Source organism: Olea europaea, unplaced genomic scaffold, assembly GCF_002742605.1.
Source record: "Olea europaea var. sylvestris unplaced genomic scaffold, O_europaea_v1 scaffold290, whole genome shotgun sequence".
NCBI classification, from domain to species: domain Eukaryota; kingdom Viridiplantae; phylum Streptophyta; class Magnoliopsida; order Lamiales; family Oleaceae; genus Olea; species Olea europaea.
Window position 1 is genome coordinate 431638 of NW_019247561.1, and position 16169 is coordinate 447806.

The following is a 16169-nucleotide window of genomic DNA, read 5'->3' on the forward strand; positions in this document are numbered from 1 at the left end:
AGACGGCCCAGTTGACCCAGACGGCCCAGTCAACTGGCGCCCAGACGGCCCAGACGACCCAGTCAACTGGGCCGTCTGGGTGAGTCTGGGTCATCTGGGCATGCCTAATCGGTCCAATCAGCTGGGCTTACGTCTCCTTTGTGGAGATCGCCGGAAAACTCCATTTTCGACGATCTCTACTCCATTTTCCTCCTTCCAAACTATTATGCTTACCCAAAAATTATGTATTTTTCCAAAAATCAACACATGTATATAAAATCATGTTTTTTTTTTCCAAAAATCAACATAAAAACTTTAAATATGGGTCGTCTATTTTTTCTTTTTTATCAGTGCTACAGTAATTTTTCTCTTTCCTTACTATCTTCTCTTTCTTCTTTAAATAGTAAGGGTAAATTTGGATTTCTCTTGATTTTCAATATTTTTAACATTTTGCTTTTTTTTTTTTTTTAATTGGTCAAAGGCCTATTTGAAAAACTGGCCGGGTGATTTTCAATATTTTTAACATTTTGCTTTTTTTTTTTTTTTAATTGGTTAAAGGCCTCTTTGAAAAACTGGCCGGGTGATTTTCAATATTTTTAACATTTTGCTTTTTTTTTTTTTTTTAATTGGTTAAAGGCCTCTTTGAAAAACTGGCCGGGTCAACCGGCTGTTGGCCACTAATTCCTCCCCTCTATCTGTGATTGCCTGTTTTCGTCCGGTGTTCTAACTGAGTCGCTCGTTGAGTTGCACCAACGTTATTGTCGGCATCATTATTTAATAATTTATACATAGTCGATAGTCTTCTTTCCAATATTCCTCTTTTTCTAGGTTTTTCTCGAGGGTTTTTAGTTTAATATTATTAGTTTGTGATTGGGATGGAATCGGAGGATGATATGCAGGATGCGTACGAATTGGCGTCGGCGGAGGAGGAAGACTATTACAGCGGCGGTGATGACGATGGATATGCTGCAGAAGACTACAGCTGTGGGTACGGCTATGGTGATTGTGATGATGACGACACTGGTGATTATGAGTTCATGTCCAATGACTCTGATGCAGATGAAGTTTCCGCTAGTCGTGCACAGGTTTGAATGTGAATTCTTGAAATGATTAACATTCATGTTGTCTTGTCGAGGGTGCTGGGTAATTCCTCGAATTGATTTATAAGAGTCTAATTGTGAGTGTAATTTGGTCGATAAGAGCCTAATTGTATGTATTGGCGCACAATTTCTGTGGATTATTGGAATTGTTGGAATCTGGTACTGTGTTTTCAGATTGATGGCTTAGATATTCCTTTGAGAAATTTTTGAAATATCAGAAAAGATCAAAAGAGAATTAACAGTAGAAGTAACGCGTGAACTTATATCCAAATTTGGAGAGAACCCTGGAGATTCCTCCATGTGAAAAACACCAAAACCGCCAAGAGACTCCGCTTTTCTCTCTTTTCTCACTTGTATTGGAATCTCTATTGTTTTATACACGTGTTTGAATAGCCATCTCACCCCTGTCTGTTTTTTCTTTATTTGACATGTGACAAAGACTATCTACATAAGGATACATTTAATTTTCCATTTAGATGAGAAATGAAGGAGATAGATTTTGTACGACCTTTTTGAATACAATCCAAATAAGTGACTTATATGAGCAAGTAAATTCATATGAACATTCTGATTTAGGATTTTACCTCTCATCTGAAATAAGTGACTTATATGAGCAAATAAATTAATTTATTTTGGTTTCTCTTATGTATTCTGCTGGAATTATGTGTTACTGTGCATGTTTCAGAAGAATTATACCGTCTTGAAGGAAGAAGACATACGGAAAATTCAAGGGGAAGATATTATGAGAATCTCTAATGTTCTCTCCATTTCCAGAGAAGCAGCATGCATACTGTTGCGCTGCTATAATTGGTAATATATTTGCTTCTTGATTTTTTTAACAATCTGGATTGGTAATATATTGCATAAAACTTCCATTTTGGGCTCTGGTCAAGACAATTTCTTTCGAGCAACTAACTTGTATACGTACTTTGAGCCTGTGACTGTATAGTAATATTTACAGTCTTTCATGGGACTATAGCAGCAGTCATTAGCTGCTTTCTGCAAGATATTATCTTGCATTATGGTTTCCTTTCTCTTTCGACAATATCTTCTATTAATTTATTATGCAGGAATGTGAATGACGTGCATGAAGAATGGTTTGCTGATGAAGGACGAGTCCGTAAAACTGTTGGTTTACTGGAGAATCCGGTGGTTCAATTTTTGAATGCTAAGGAAGTAAGTATCAATTTCTTGACAGTGCATATGCATAATCTTATCCACTATACCACCTTTCCCACATGCATTGGCATTTGTGTTTAAAATCTTTCCTGGCAGGTGACTTGTGGCATCTGTTTTGACAACTACACTCCTGAGCTGGTACATTCTGCAGTGTGTGGCCATCCTTTCTGTGACTCGTGCTGGAGAGGTTTGTCTACAAACTTCACCCGAGCAAAGCATCAATATGGAGTTACACAGCTACACACTTTGACCTACGTTTTTATTAAAATCAGTTTTGCTTTAATTATAATTGCTTTATATAGCTGTGCTACTTCTGTTGATTAATTTTGTTTTTGTGGATCTGGTCTGCATCTATTCATACTGCCATATTTCTATTGCATAAAACCTCAATTAGCTGGAGTATATCATTATAGGACCATTGATTACTCTTACCCCTACCCATCAAACCGGTTTCATGGCTGATATAACTAATACTTTGCTAAATGTTGAGAATAAGGTTCTCCTTGAGAAGGTTAACTCTTACATCAAAAAATTTGACAATCTTGTTAGTTTATCTGATAGCTTGGGGTGAATAACTTGTCTTGTTACCACTTCCTTGTTTAACTCATAACTTAAATTTATGTGTTTCTGAATTTCACCTATTCCCCATGTAATTAAGAATAAAACAACCGAAGGACTCTCGGTTCAGCCGCAAGCAATGTTTTCTCTTAATATTTTAGAAATTACATTAGTAGTCCTTCAGTTTTCGTGTTTAAGGATTGCTTGTCTATCTTTTGATAGTAGTGATGACAGATATTTGTAGCATGATTAGAATGTCTTTTTTATGACAGTGGTTTTTGATAATATTAGTTCAACCAGCATAAATGCTATATTTCAACATGTTTTGTTATATCCTGTGCAACATTTCAACTAGGATTGGATACTGGCGCACCTGCAACACTCTACCATGGTTATTTTCTTTCTTTATTAGAAGTTGATGCAGAATGAAAGGATGATTCCTGCAGAGTACTTAGAAACAGCAAAATAGCACAACCAGCAAGAAGAATTCCAGCGAGAAGAAGAAGAAGAAGGCAGCAAGAAGGGGAAAGGACCGAAGAGAAAGGGGGGAGAACCGGAGAAGAAAACTAGGGGAGATAGGGGAGAAGCCAAGGAGAAAACGGCTGGCTGCAAGCCAAAATCAAATTTCAATTCTAATTCATCATCGTCTCTAATTAGTTTACATTACGAACCATAAATAGAAGAATGCAAACCTAAGGCATAAGAGGCTTGGGCCAAGCCCAACTAAACATAAGTAAAATAGTAAGTCCAACTATGAAATAAAAGATGTCCTCATCAACTCTCCCAGTGTGGGAAGAAAATTCGACCCTGTCGAGTGAACTAAACACAGAAGGCTGCAGTTGATCTGATACCCCAAATACTCCAAGTCAAACCATGGGGGATGATCTTTCTGACGAACCAAATATCGAAATTCCACAAATGATGACAACGCCAATTGCAGATAACTCGCAAAAATATGAGCTGACCAAGATAACCTAGGCGAATGAGGATTTTGCTGACTCTTATAAAGCTCTAATGAATTTGGCTCACACCGCTGAAGTCTCTCTTTGGGAATCCATTCACCGTCAGAATCAAGTCGATACATCCAACGAACAAGAAAGCACTGAATCTCTCTATGATTGGTGAACACAATCTGTTCATCTAAAATAACATCAATTTTATTTTTGTGTGCCATGATAGGTGGGTTGAAGTAGACATAGCAAAAGATTCAGTGTGGGAATTCTCATGTGGAGGTAGAAACGAGTCATCAGAGGGGTTAAAATAGCCTTTGTAAGCATCGAAGTCCATAACAAATAAAATAGGGTGGTGGTCATAATGTGATAAAAGGTCATTGACATATACATTTAGACCAACATGCTTTGAAATTTTAAAAGGACCAGCATTATGAGCTTACAATATAACATAATCCCCAATATCAAATTCAAAATGTTGTTATGCCAATTAGCTCGAGGTTTATATAATGCGTTACTTGCTTCAAATTGTTTATTGATCTCAATATGCAAGTTATGAAAATGTGATACAACTACCTCAACTGACATAAATACACTAGCATGTGGGTACATGAGAATAAGGTCTAAAGGTTTCCTAGGTTCACAACTATGAATAACTTCAAAGGGATTTAGACCTAAAGACCAGTTCACAGGATTGTTATATGTAATTTGAACAAGTGGAGGGATCAAGTCCAAATTCCCAAGATTTTTCTGGACTAGAGATGGTAATAAATTGCTAGGACTTTGGTTAGCAATTTCATTTTGACCATCAGTTCGAGGTTGGTCAGTAGTGGAGAATTTCGATTTAGTACTAACCACAGGCGACTGGATTCTCCAATGGTGAATAGTGAAATCATCAAACTCTTTGAGTTGGTTAAGGATATGACATATAACATGTGATCGAGAATTGTCGGTATAGTTTCTAAAGTCTCGGGAAGGGTCTGGATTCTATCTAAGGAAGTGTCCTCACTATCATCCAAGTCATCAAAATCTTCAAGTTTAGGTTCATAGACTAGATCTTCTAATGGCTCATCTATTGCATTCTTTCGTTCTTCCATGACTAAGGTTCAATTAGGACATTTGGAAGAAATGTGGCCAAAGACCTTACAGCTGATGCACAACAAATGAAAAGAAGTCCTTGGAGTTTCAAAAATTTTACCCTTATTTTCAAAGATTGGAAGAATATTAGACGAGGGAGGTCCTAAAAGGAACTTAATGGGAGGAAGTGGAGCCAATGAAATAGAGGGACGATTGTCAATACGCCTTCTATATGGAGAAGAAGGTGTTGGACTATCACGACCTTTACAATTATTTTTCCAAATGGGAGGAACATTGGATGGGGAAGACTTTATGATAAGACTTATGGTGAGGTGGAGCTAATGGGATGGGTGAATGACGATGACCACGCTTTTCATATGGAGTACTAATAATCAACTCATAATTTCGAGCTAAAGAGTAAGCTTGATTAAGAGTAGTGACACCTCGAAACAAAAGTTCACACCTAAGATCATCTCTCAAACCTTGGCTAAACCTACTCAAAGTCGCGGTCTCATCCTCAATGAAATGTCATTTGGTTCGAAATTCCTCAAATTGTGTGATATACTCCGTCACTAGTTGATTTCCTTGTTTAAGGGCATTCCATTGAGTAAAAATTTCAAAATTATTTCGTTCTCACTCACGACCCTGATCCGTACCCCTACGATCGTGTCTAAAGCATTTTTTTTATCACCATGTTGATGATGATAATGTCTATTATGGGACACTTTAGATTTATGGACGTCGGTTGAAATAGGGGATTTGTTTAAAGTTGTTCAAATTAGCAGATAGAGCCTTACTCTCTTCAAGAGTAGCAGTCATTTGAGTTTGGATAGCAGCTATTTGTTGAATAAGTACATCAAATTGTGAGGGGTCAATATTTAAGGTACTGGAACTAGAAGTGATAGGACGACCACTATGCAACTATATGCATTGTAATAGCAACTAAATGATGTGCAATAGAGATATCAATAAACAAAAGTGCAAGTAATGGAAAATAACAATTTGAGCATTTTATCATCTTTTTTTTTTTTTTAATAAATTTTGAGATTAAAATTATATACAACAAGCTGGTACTGCTGGTATATGTAAAATAATAAAGCAATGGTCAAATACTAGTCAAAACCTGATCACGTAAAATAAGCAGGTTAAAGTGAGATTTAACGAGGTTAATGGATCCAATTACGTGAGTTTAGATAAAAATAGATCAGCAGCAGAACAAAAATTTAATTGATGCAATTTCAAAATGAAATAGTAATATAAACCAATAATAAATAAAAACAAGAACTTTCCTTTCGTTCGTCGAAGTAGCCAAGCCAGATCAACCAGAATAAAAGATGTACCTGTAAATAATAGGAAAGAAGTTTCTTTTTTTTTCTTTTCTTTTCTTTTCATTTTTTTTTTAAAAACTAAACTTGTATTATAATATCAGGCCCAAATTACAGCAAAAATGAAAATCAAATTCTAGGTCCACAATATCAAAATCCAGAGTACTAATCATGGCCCAATTGAAAAGGCCCATGTTGAAAATCATATACCCAAAATATGCCGAATTGAAAAACGACTGCCCACTGTTAGAAGAGGCGACGGCAGTTGCAGTGACAGGAGTTCGACGACCTTGGGAGTCATGAGTGGAGGCGGTGTTCGCGAGTTGAGTGCTCCAAGCAGTCGCTGGTGGCTCGAAATCAAGTAGGCGATGGCACAATTTCTGGTTGCTGTAATTTCGGGTGGTGGGGCTTTATTGGGGTGTTGAATCTATTGTTGGCGTCGTGACTGTGGTTGGGTTATGGGTATTATATGTCCGTTGTTAGATTTCACAGTAGCGGGTTTGGATTTTCTTTATGTGAGCGATTGGGTTGCTGTTAATGGATGCCGGATGTTAAGAGACGACTTTTTTTAAACAGTTAATTATGGGCCGATTAGTGGTTGGTTGGTTGTTGGTCGTGGGGCATAGATTGGTTGTGTAGTGGGCTGATTGTTGTAGTGGATTTGGGAAAATGACAGGAAGAATTTTTGAATTGTAGCTAAAGTATTTGGGATGCAGATTGATGACAAACTCTAGGTTTAGCTCTAATACCAATTTGATGCTAAAGGAAAGGATGATTCCTGCAGAGTACTTAGAAACAGCAAAATATTACAACCAGCAAGAAAAATTCCAGTGAGAAGAAGAAGGCAGCAAGAAGAGGAAAGGACCGGAGAGAAAGGGAGGAGAATCGGAGAAGAAAACCAGGGGAGATTGGGGAGAAGCCAGGGAGAAAACGGCTGGCTGCAAGCCAAAACCAAATTTCAATTCTAATTCATCATCTTCTCTGATCAATTTACATTACGAACCATAAATAGAAGAATGCAAACCTAAGGCATAAGAGGCTTGGGCCAAGCCCATGTAATACAAGCCCAACTAAACATAAGTAAAATAGTAAGTCTAACTATAAAATAAAAGATGTCCTCATCAGAAGTATTATATATTTTTAACTTAAAATTATTTTTTTAAATAACAAATAGGTATTTATATTTAAATGATTTTAACAAGAAAAAATTAATAACAACTATATAAATGATGAATTTTAAAGAATTTAATCAACGCTTCGACGACATGTCTTGTCAGTGTTTTTTTGAAAAATCACGTGTCGGTATGTCGGACACGTGTTGTGTTGGATATATCATAGGTTATATCTAAAGATTTTACGTACAATGATTTGATGTCAAATTGATGAATTTTATGTAGTATCTCCCTCTATAGAACTTAGTCAAATACCTTTATGCTTTAATTGATCCAAAACAAAAATAATATTTTTTGGAAGTTGTATAATGGATATAGCGCCTTGAATTTTTGCCATGTCATAGAAAGAACTAAGCCAAACCGATGTGATAGCAACATGGTCAGAGTAAGAAAATTAGTATATCTAATTTCATAGTTGATAGGAGATGTGGGTAATCCCTCAATTTTATAATGGATTATGGCAGTTTCTTAGTTTATGCAAAAACAAATATTGAATATTTTATGGTTGGCCATGGCAGATGTTCATTGGAGGGTTTGTCTAGAATAATGGTTCTTATTATGGTTTTATGTTTGTGATTGTGTTGGCACTTCTGTTGTAATTAATATTTGGACTGATTCTCACCTTTTATTTGTGGGTTGGACAAGTGGAGGCTTTTGTGGTGATAGTGTTGGTTATGAAGGATTCATCGGGGATTATACGGTGTTCTTACGAATCACGAAATTTCCAAAATGCAATAATTCTGCCTCAGTGACATACTTGAGTTCAACACTAATATCATGCTTTAGGATATATAGTTGACACTCCTTTAGTTTTTCTGGACCAGTGTTTAGAAGAATCTTTACAGTGAACGTCTGTTCAACTGTTATACGATGGGCACACTGAAGGCATGTGGAATACTCTAAACACTGTCTTTTTTAAGTATGTTAATAATCTAATGAAGGGATGAACAAATAGGAGTATCGCACTTGACAGTCAACATGGTAGATCAGTAGCTTACGTACTATAGATAAATAATACTTTGTACATTGGATAAGAAGCGTCTACCTGCGCTGGGAGGAGTGCCAGTGTTTTAAGCGTCAGGCACACCAGGTGGCTGGTCTATTTTCCCTTTTTTTATTTTTGGTTCCAAATACAACGTCGACAGGCATATCTATTTTAAAATGGAAAAGGAGAAATTAACTACGAATAATAGAAACTAAAAAGGAAAAAAAAATACCCAGAGAAGCTAACCTTTAATGAAATATCAGAGATGGATTTTGGTGATGATATCTGAAGATTTATCTATTTGAGAAGAGGAAGCCTAGGATATGGGAGAAGACGTGATGCCATCGCTTAGGACAAAGCAGTGAAAAGCTAAAACATTGTAATAACATGTTACTGAAATTTTTTTCATAACCATTAAAAAGGCATAAAAGACCCCCATTAGTTATTGTTAAAATATGTTGGATATGTTTTATTTGCTCGATGTAAGTCAGTATTCATTGCCTAAGGTGAATGTTAGCTTATGCTAACATTGAACATAACCTAAAAAATGAGTGTTCATACTTCACTGCAAAAGACCAAAAAAACTGTTCCTCTTCCTCAAAAGAATTGAAGTAACCATTCTAATGAACATTACTATTTCAATCAAGGTTCCTTTAAAGTGTCAGTTTTCTGGCCCCGTGGGATTAGTCGAAGTACACGTAAGTTGGTCCGGACACCCATGGTTATAAAAAAAAAAAAAAAGTGTATGTTTTCTGCTTTTATGAAAAATCATGCGTCAACGTGTCCATTTAGTGCTTCTTAGGTACATTGATAAGGATGAGAAGTTTTGTGTTTATTATGTGCTGTAGATGCTCCCCAATGGTCACCAGTTCGAGTTCCGTCAGGGCCATTGAGGTGAGTACTCGACTGTAAACTTTAGGGCCCTGTGGGATTAGTTGAGGTGCGCGTAAGTTGGTCCGGACACCCATAGTTATCAATATATATATAGATGGCCCTGGATGCTTGACACTAAGATGTCCTGGTCCATCTTGTGGGGCTGCTATTGGCCAAGATATGATTGATATGTTGGCATCTGATGAAGATAAGGAGAAGTATTTTCATTACCTTCTGAGATCTTTTGTTGAAGACAGCCGAAAGGTAGGTAGAGCTTTTCCAAATCCTCCATTCTAGTATTCAGAAACTTTTTCCAATTGTTTTAGAAAATAGAATCCTACCCGTGATAAAGGTAAAACAAGATTTTGTGTACTCTTTTTGTTATTGAAGTTGACTTAAAAATTCACTGCTAGGTGCTTCATGAATTGCCCCCCTTCTAGATTGTATTGTATAAAATGACTTGGACTCAGCAGCTTTCCTGCCATTATCTGATTTTATACACACATAATTACATGTATGCACGGGAGTTTAAGGATATTTCATATTCAATGTGAGCTTCAGAGATCCATCGTACTTAAAGAAAATTGATTCATTAGTGAGCACATGAAAATCTTGCTTCAAGACCCTGTATGAGACAGTATCTTCACTTGCAGCTGCTATAACTTTGCAAGATATGCCATCGCCGCTTGAAGATGATACAATTATTCTAATGTGGCTTGTTTTCCTCAGTCCTTGCTTATGGTCTGTACTAACGTGGGTGACTATTTAATTTTTTCTGTATGCTTGTTGACAGACCAAGTGGTGTCCTGCCCCGGATTGTGATTGTGCAATTGAATTCGTTATTGGGAGTGGAAACTATGATGTCACTTGCAGCTGTTCGTATAGCTTCTGTTGGAATGTAAGTTGGACTGTATGAATTGTCATCTTGTTTTTTTGTTGATGTAATTTCCTTTTGTTGAGCATTATGAGCTCGTTTATCAGTGTATAGAGGAAGCTCATCGTCCAGTGGACTGCGAAACAGTGGCCAAGTGGATTTTGAAGAACAGTGCTGAGTCAGAAAACATGAATTGGTAGAGTATATTCTTTGGCAGATGAATTGTTTTGAATGAATTAATCATATTTCTAGTAGGGTTTGATGGTTTCCTCATATATATTGTCACTAAAACCAATTTAAAGTGAACTCAGTTCATGACATCACATAAATGAAGTTGCTGGTATATTGTTGAAGTTTAGCCAATCTTTAATATGTTTTTACCTCAAGATTTTTTGTTTCTGCACTTCAATTTCTGGGTCATTTGAACAACTTTTTGGCTTCATCTGTTGCTTATTAGTTTGAATAGTGAAATTTTGAGTTCCACTGTATTGTTGCTGTACAAAGTGTGAAATGCTAGGTGTATTATTTCAAGTAAGGCAAATTATACATTTTTCAGACTATTAGGATGTAGATGGTATCTTTGAAGCACCAAATACTGACTTCTTTTTTCAAGGGAATGGATGTAATTTTATAATATGGTGGGCATTTTTGGTATCTTGGTGTCTTACTACCATGCTCATATTGATTTTGTCATTTTCAGGATATTGGCCAACTCCAAACCTTGTCCGAAGTGCAAGCGTCCAATTGAAAAGAACCAAGGTTGTATGCACATGACTTGCACTCCACCGTGCAAATTTGAATTTTGCTGGTATACTTCTGTAATAGTATTATTAAATCGAGCTCTTGTTATGAAATAAATTTCTTTCTTGCAATCTTTGTGGTTTTGCTGAATCTCTTTGCTAGGCTTTTGCTGCCCTGCTAATGCAGAAACTTGTAGATTATTTAAGTGGTGTTTTCATTGTTTTGCAGGCTATGTCTTGGTGCATGGATAGACCATGGTGAGAGAACGGGAGGATTTTATGCATGCAACCGTTATGACTCAGCAAAGCAAGAGGGAGTGGTATGACTTTGGGGGATATTGATCATTTGTTTAGTGTTTTATGTTACAGATTATTGTACCAAGTCCTTTTCCATTGTTTTTTAAAACAATCCTTTCCTATCTACATTTTCTAATTGTGTACCCAGTATGATGACACTGAGAGGAGGAGAGAGATGGCCAAGAACTCTTTGGAAAGATACACTCATTATTACGAGCGGTGGGCTTCCAACCAACTGGTATGCCAATTGATAGCCTTGTCTAATTATTGGTTGGTTTTCTGCTTCTTGAGGCAATTCTATTTCTACTTGCACCAGTTCGGAGGCTTTCTAAATACTACCGTAAACTTAATAATTTTTTTGATTATTCTTTACTGGGAATCATGAGCACTTTTTTTGTTATTACACTACCATAGCTAGCACTTCGTTTCCTCATTTACTTATGATATTCCGAACCCCTCTTATCCGTGTGAACTATTGGTTAATCTATATCCTATTTGTAGAATGGATGTGTCCCACTGATTTTAACCCTATGAGAGGCCTTGGCTTTATATGTAATTTGAACTTTCTACCTATATATATCTGTACTTAGCATTGGATATATGTGGGAATTATAATTGGAGTGTGTTTATTTTTATATTTCATAGCCATGGACATATTTTGCTGTTATTATAATAGACCATGATTAAATTAGGCCATTGGCTATTATTTACTTGAAGAGACAAGTTCGTAATAAAGTAAAATGGAGTAAAGTGGGGAATTTATCTTATCCTTGGAGACAAAGGCATAACTATTACTGTGCAAAAACATCAATGATGCTCTTATATCTGAACTTTTTATTTTTTATTTATTTATTATTATTATTATTATTTTTTTTTTTTTTGTAGAGAATTTTTGGATTTTGGAAATTCAGATTCACGGAGAGAAATTAAATGGATGTTGCGTTTTAATTTTCATAAGAATGATAAGATTTTGTAGAGGTTTGCTTTGCTGTCAAGCATATGATATATTTGGATGAAAAGAAATGATGGAATTTTTGCTGACCAATATCATCCTGTCGTCTTTCATTCGTATCTGAGTGATTTTTTCGTGTTTTTGCTCTGAAGCATTGGGTCCATGGTTCTCCTTGTTTCTTCGGGAACTCATTAAGGCATAAAATTGAAATGGAAGGCTTGGTTGCTAGGTTTTAATATTTTTATGTCAAATTCATTTGAGTTAGAAGATATATTGTTACCTAAGCACTCTCTTCTCTCTCTCTCTCTCCTTTTTTTTTTCTTTTTTTTTTTGCATAAATGAACTCTATTATCAAAAAGTCTTTGGATGGATGGGAAAAGATTGTATATTTGGCGATTTTGACCTGAAACATTCGTTGGTCTTCTTGAGATCAATTGCAAAGTGATTTATTTTATTTAGTGTATTTCATGGTGGTTAATAAATTTCATTCCAGTCCCAATGTCAATCTGACTCGCAGAGATCTTTATTCTGTATGTTTTCAATTGCCTCTTATTTATTATCTATCATTTGATGATGTTGATCTTTGTGAGAGCTTCTCTTAATATGAGCCTTGAGTGAAATATAGATTGTTGTGAGTGGTCAATCAATTATGATTTTCATTGCCACTTAGTTTCATCTTTTCCTCTTTCATTACCTGATTTTCTTTTCAATTCTGTGCAGTCACGGCAAAAGGCATTGGCGGATCTACAGCAAATGCAAAGTGTTCATGTAAGGATAACTGTTCCACATTATTTTGAAAGTTTAGTTTTGTTACGTTAGTGTCTCCGAGATGATGGTTTAGATGGAAGAGCCATTTGTTTTAAGCAGCTAACTGATTATATATTTTCCTTTGGTTCGCTGTTGGATTTTTTTTTTTTTTTTGGTTTGGCTTAATTCTGGGGCATCCATACTCACTTTGTTGGTCCCCATGTTTCTAACTCTATATATTTCAAAAATTCATAGTTATCTTGCATCTTGATATATAATTACGTTCTAAGAATGCATTAGCTGGATCATGACTCACTGCTCTCTGAAGTGATTCATAGCCTTATAGTATCTTCTCAGTTGGAATCTGATTAATGTGGTCTTCGGCTGCCTAAAATTAAATTTCCTTCTTGATTCATCTATTAATTTTCTTGTTGTGATCACTTTTTGTCTAGTGTCAATGTCAATTTCCACCGAGAATCTTGAGAAGTTACACTGCTGCAAAAAGGGGGGGCGGGGAATTTTCCTATGGACATTACATTCTTAAGTCACTATTTGACAATCAATTAGAGAGAATTATTGATGCACTGGAATATTTCGCAGTGCAATTTTATTTTATTTATTTATTTATTTATTTTTAGTTTTTGTCTTAACTGAAGGATTTGTAGGATGTCAATTTGGTTTCTAATAAGGAGGCGAATCCATTTTGCTTCCTTATCTTCAGTGTAAACCTGTCTTCTCATTAGAGGATGATGTTTTACGTGGGTGAACTTCTATACGCAACATTTCTGGTTAACTTTTTCTTGCTATTTGGATACATTTAAGAGTTGTTTTTTTGTTCTTTCCAGCTTGAGAAGCTTAGCGAAGTACAATCCCAACCTGAGTCGCAAATGAAGTTCATTATTGAAGCCTGGCAACAGGTAAAAATTTACTACTAGTTCTGTAAGTTCAGACATATTTAATATTAGTTTAGGAATTGCTTGATCTGCCATTTTGTTTTTGAAAATGAAACTGATCTTCACTCTCTGGAGTGACTTTTGTGATGCTCAATTTACATCACTCATGGAATAAATTACTAAATTTATAGATAGACGATGGGGTATGTTTGGACAACATGTTTCATCCGAAGGTTTTTATTTGTTGCTACGTCCAACAGTGTGGAAACTGGACGTGAGTTAAGCTGAACTTCTATCAGCTTATTATGTTATGGGTCTATGGATGTTCAGGGAAGATAACGTCTGGGAAAATTTGCTGGAGGAAATAAAAGCATATCATTCTTTTTTTTTTTTTTCCACCTGAACAAGAGGGATACTTATAATGAAATTCTGGAAAAGCTCGATTGAAATCATCACGTGCCAGGCAAACAATGTGTGGAGTTACATTTAAGAAATGGGGACCCAGTGTAATTTGGACTAGTATCCTTGTCATTAATAAAATATGGTTTTTCTGTTTGTATTATCTTTCTTCTGTAATAAATAGATCTTGTTTTCAGTGGTACCAGGCCAAGCTTGAATGTTTCTTTGATTGTGTGGTAAATGTGGTAGGGTAAATGATAAAAGACTAGGGAAACTTAAAAATCAGGTTACTCTCCGATCAGGACTCATCTATTTTGACTACAAGTCCTAATTAAAGCAAATACCTAATATAATCTAATCAATGCTTGTTTGCTATGAACATTTTACCTTTAACACTTTTTAAGAACCAAAATATTCATAAATGTAAAACATAAAAAGATACCGATAATCAAATTGCCAGTTGCTTCCCAAAGTAAAACGACACTTAAGTTTCATTCTAAAGATGGTGTATTTTAACAAATCCAACTAAAGATAGAGTTCTAGGTTCGCCCTTCTGTGCATATGGTCGCAACTGTCTCCTAGCTTTTTCTGAGTTTTATAATGTCTTCTGTGGTTTAGTTTGACAGTATTTATGGTTTTCCTCAGGCATGTTTAATGAAGATAATCATGACATTATTCTTCAATATGTTTGCAGATAGTTGAATGTAGGAGGGTACTAAAATGGACCTACGCATATGGATACTATCTACCTGAGTATGAACCCACTAAGAAGCAGTTTTTTGAATATATGCAAGGTATCATGTTCTCTCTGACCGTTTGAAGCTCTCTAGATGGTACGTGCAAGCTTTATTACTAGTGCTGTTCTAATTGCATTTTTACATATGCCATATATGTAGGTGAAGCAGAAACTGGTTTGGAGAGGCTTCATCAGTGTGCAGAGGAGGAGCTGCAGACTTACCTTAATGCTGAATGCCCATCAAAAGACTTCAATGACTTCCGCACAAAACTTGCTGGTCTGACAAGGTAATCTCTGCTTAATTCAAGTTTTCATAGAGAGTCTGGTAATCCTCAATGGTTTCCCTGTCATTTTTTCAGTGTAACTCGGAATTACTTTGAAAACTTGGTTAAAGCATTAGAGAACGGTCTTGCTGATGTTGACTCTCAAGAAGCATCTAGTAAGACCACCTCAAAGAGCATAGCAGGGAGCAGTAAGGGAAAAGGTGGAAGGGGAAAGGGATCTTCCTGGACTGGAAACACGGATGATTCAGGTAATTGGGCATGTGATCATTGTACGTACATGAACTTGCAATCTGCAACTACATGCCTCATGTGCAACCACCATCGTTGAGACAGGGACTTTGCTGACAAAAACCACCTTCCTAAAGCATACAAAGGTTGTTGAAAGAGAAATTTACAGATTCTCTGCGTCAAGCTTGCTATGATTGGGAGATGCTAGAAATATTGAAAAGAAATTGGAGAAATAGCACCCATTTTGTATGTTTCAGGTTTATTTGTATATTATCTGGTTTGGGGGTTTTGTGAATGTGGTTCTTGTAAATAATTTTTCCATCGGGCCTGTCAATGAGGTTACATTCTTGAGCTCTGATCTAGATGATTTGATTTCCTTTCATTACACAAGCACGAGAAGGCCTCATCTAAGGCATCTTTCATTCTCCGTCTTGAATGACAGTTAATAATAGTTGGTTTTGTACTTCGTAGACCTGTCAAATGCACCATTTATACCGAATCTTGAATAATAGCTAGTTGTGTGTACTTAAATTCGTGCTTCTCATGTTTTTTCTGGGTGTGGTTTCTTGCATATACGGTGCTTATACTTCCAAACTTGGTCTTTGGAAGCAGTGTTATCACCTAACCTGCAATTTGCATGGTCTGTGGAACTTGATTTCTTATTGGGCGCCAAAAATTTTACTTATTTTGAAAGTAATTTTTACCTTGATCTTGAATGGACAACTTTTTTTCTTACAAGTAAATAAGAAAAGTATCCAATTATGTTTGGAAACAAAGTTTAATCAAAGGCCTCTTTTTAGCTGAACGTGACAACTCACACC

The 16169-nt window shown here is 36.0% G+C and overlaps 1 protein-coding gene across 1 annotated transcript; it reads left to right on the plus strand.

Moving 5' to 3' along the window:
* Window positions 1-659: 659 nt before the first annotated feature.
* On the plus strand, window positions 660-15889 carry LOC111384340 (probable E3 ubiquitin-protein ligase ARI8). The gene is made up of 16 exons (XM_023008611.1): window positions 660-1064; window positions 1765-1889; window positions 2150-2255; window positions 2355-2449; window positions 9013-9023; window positions 9296-9462; window positions 9992-10096; window positions 10180-10268; window positions 10773-10880; window positions 11042-11132; window positions 11258-11347; window positions 12782-12829; window positions 13654-13725; window positions 14795-14894; window positions 14997-15123; window positions 15196-15889. Exons 1-16 carry the CDS (start codon window positions 855-857, stop codon window positions 15446-15448), a joined length of 1797 nt encoding a protein of 598 aa, XP_022864379.1. The 5' UTR covers window positions 660-854; the 3' UTR covers window positions 15449-15889.
* Window positions 15890-16169: the final 280 nt, after the last annotated feature.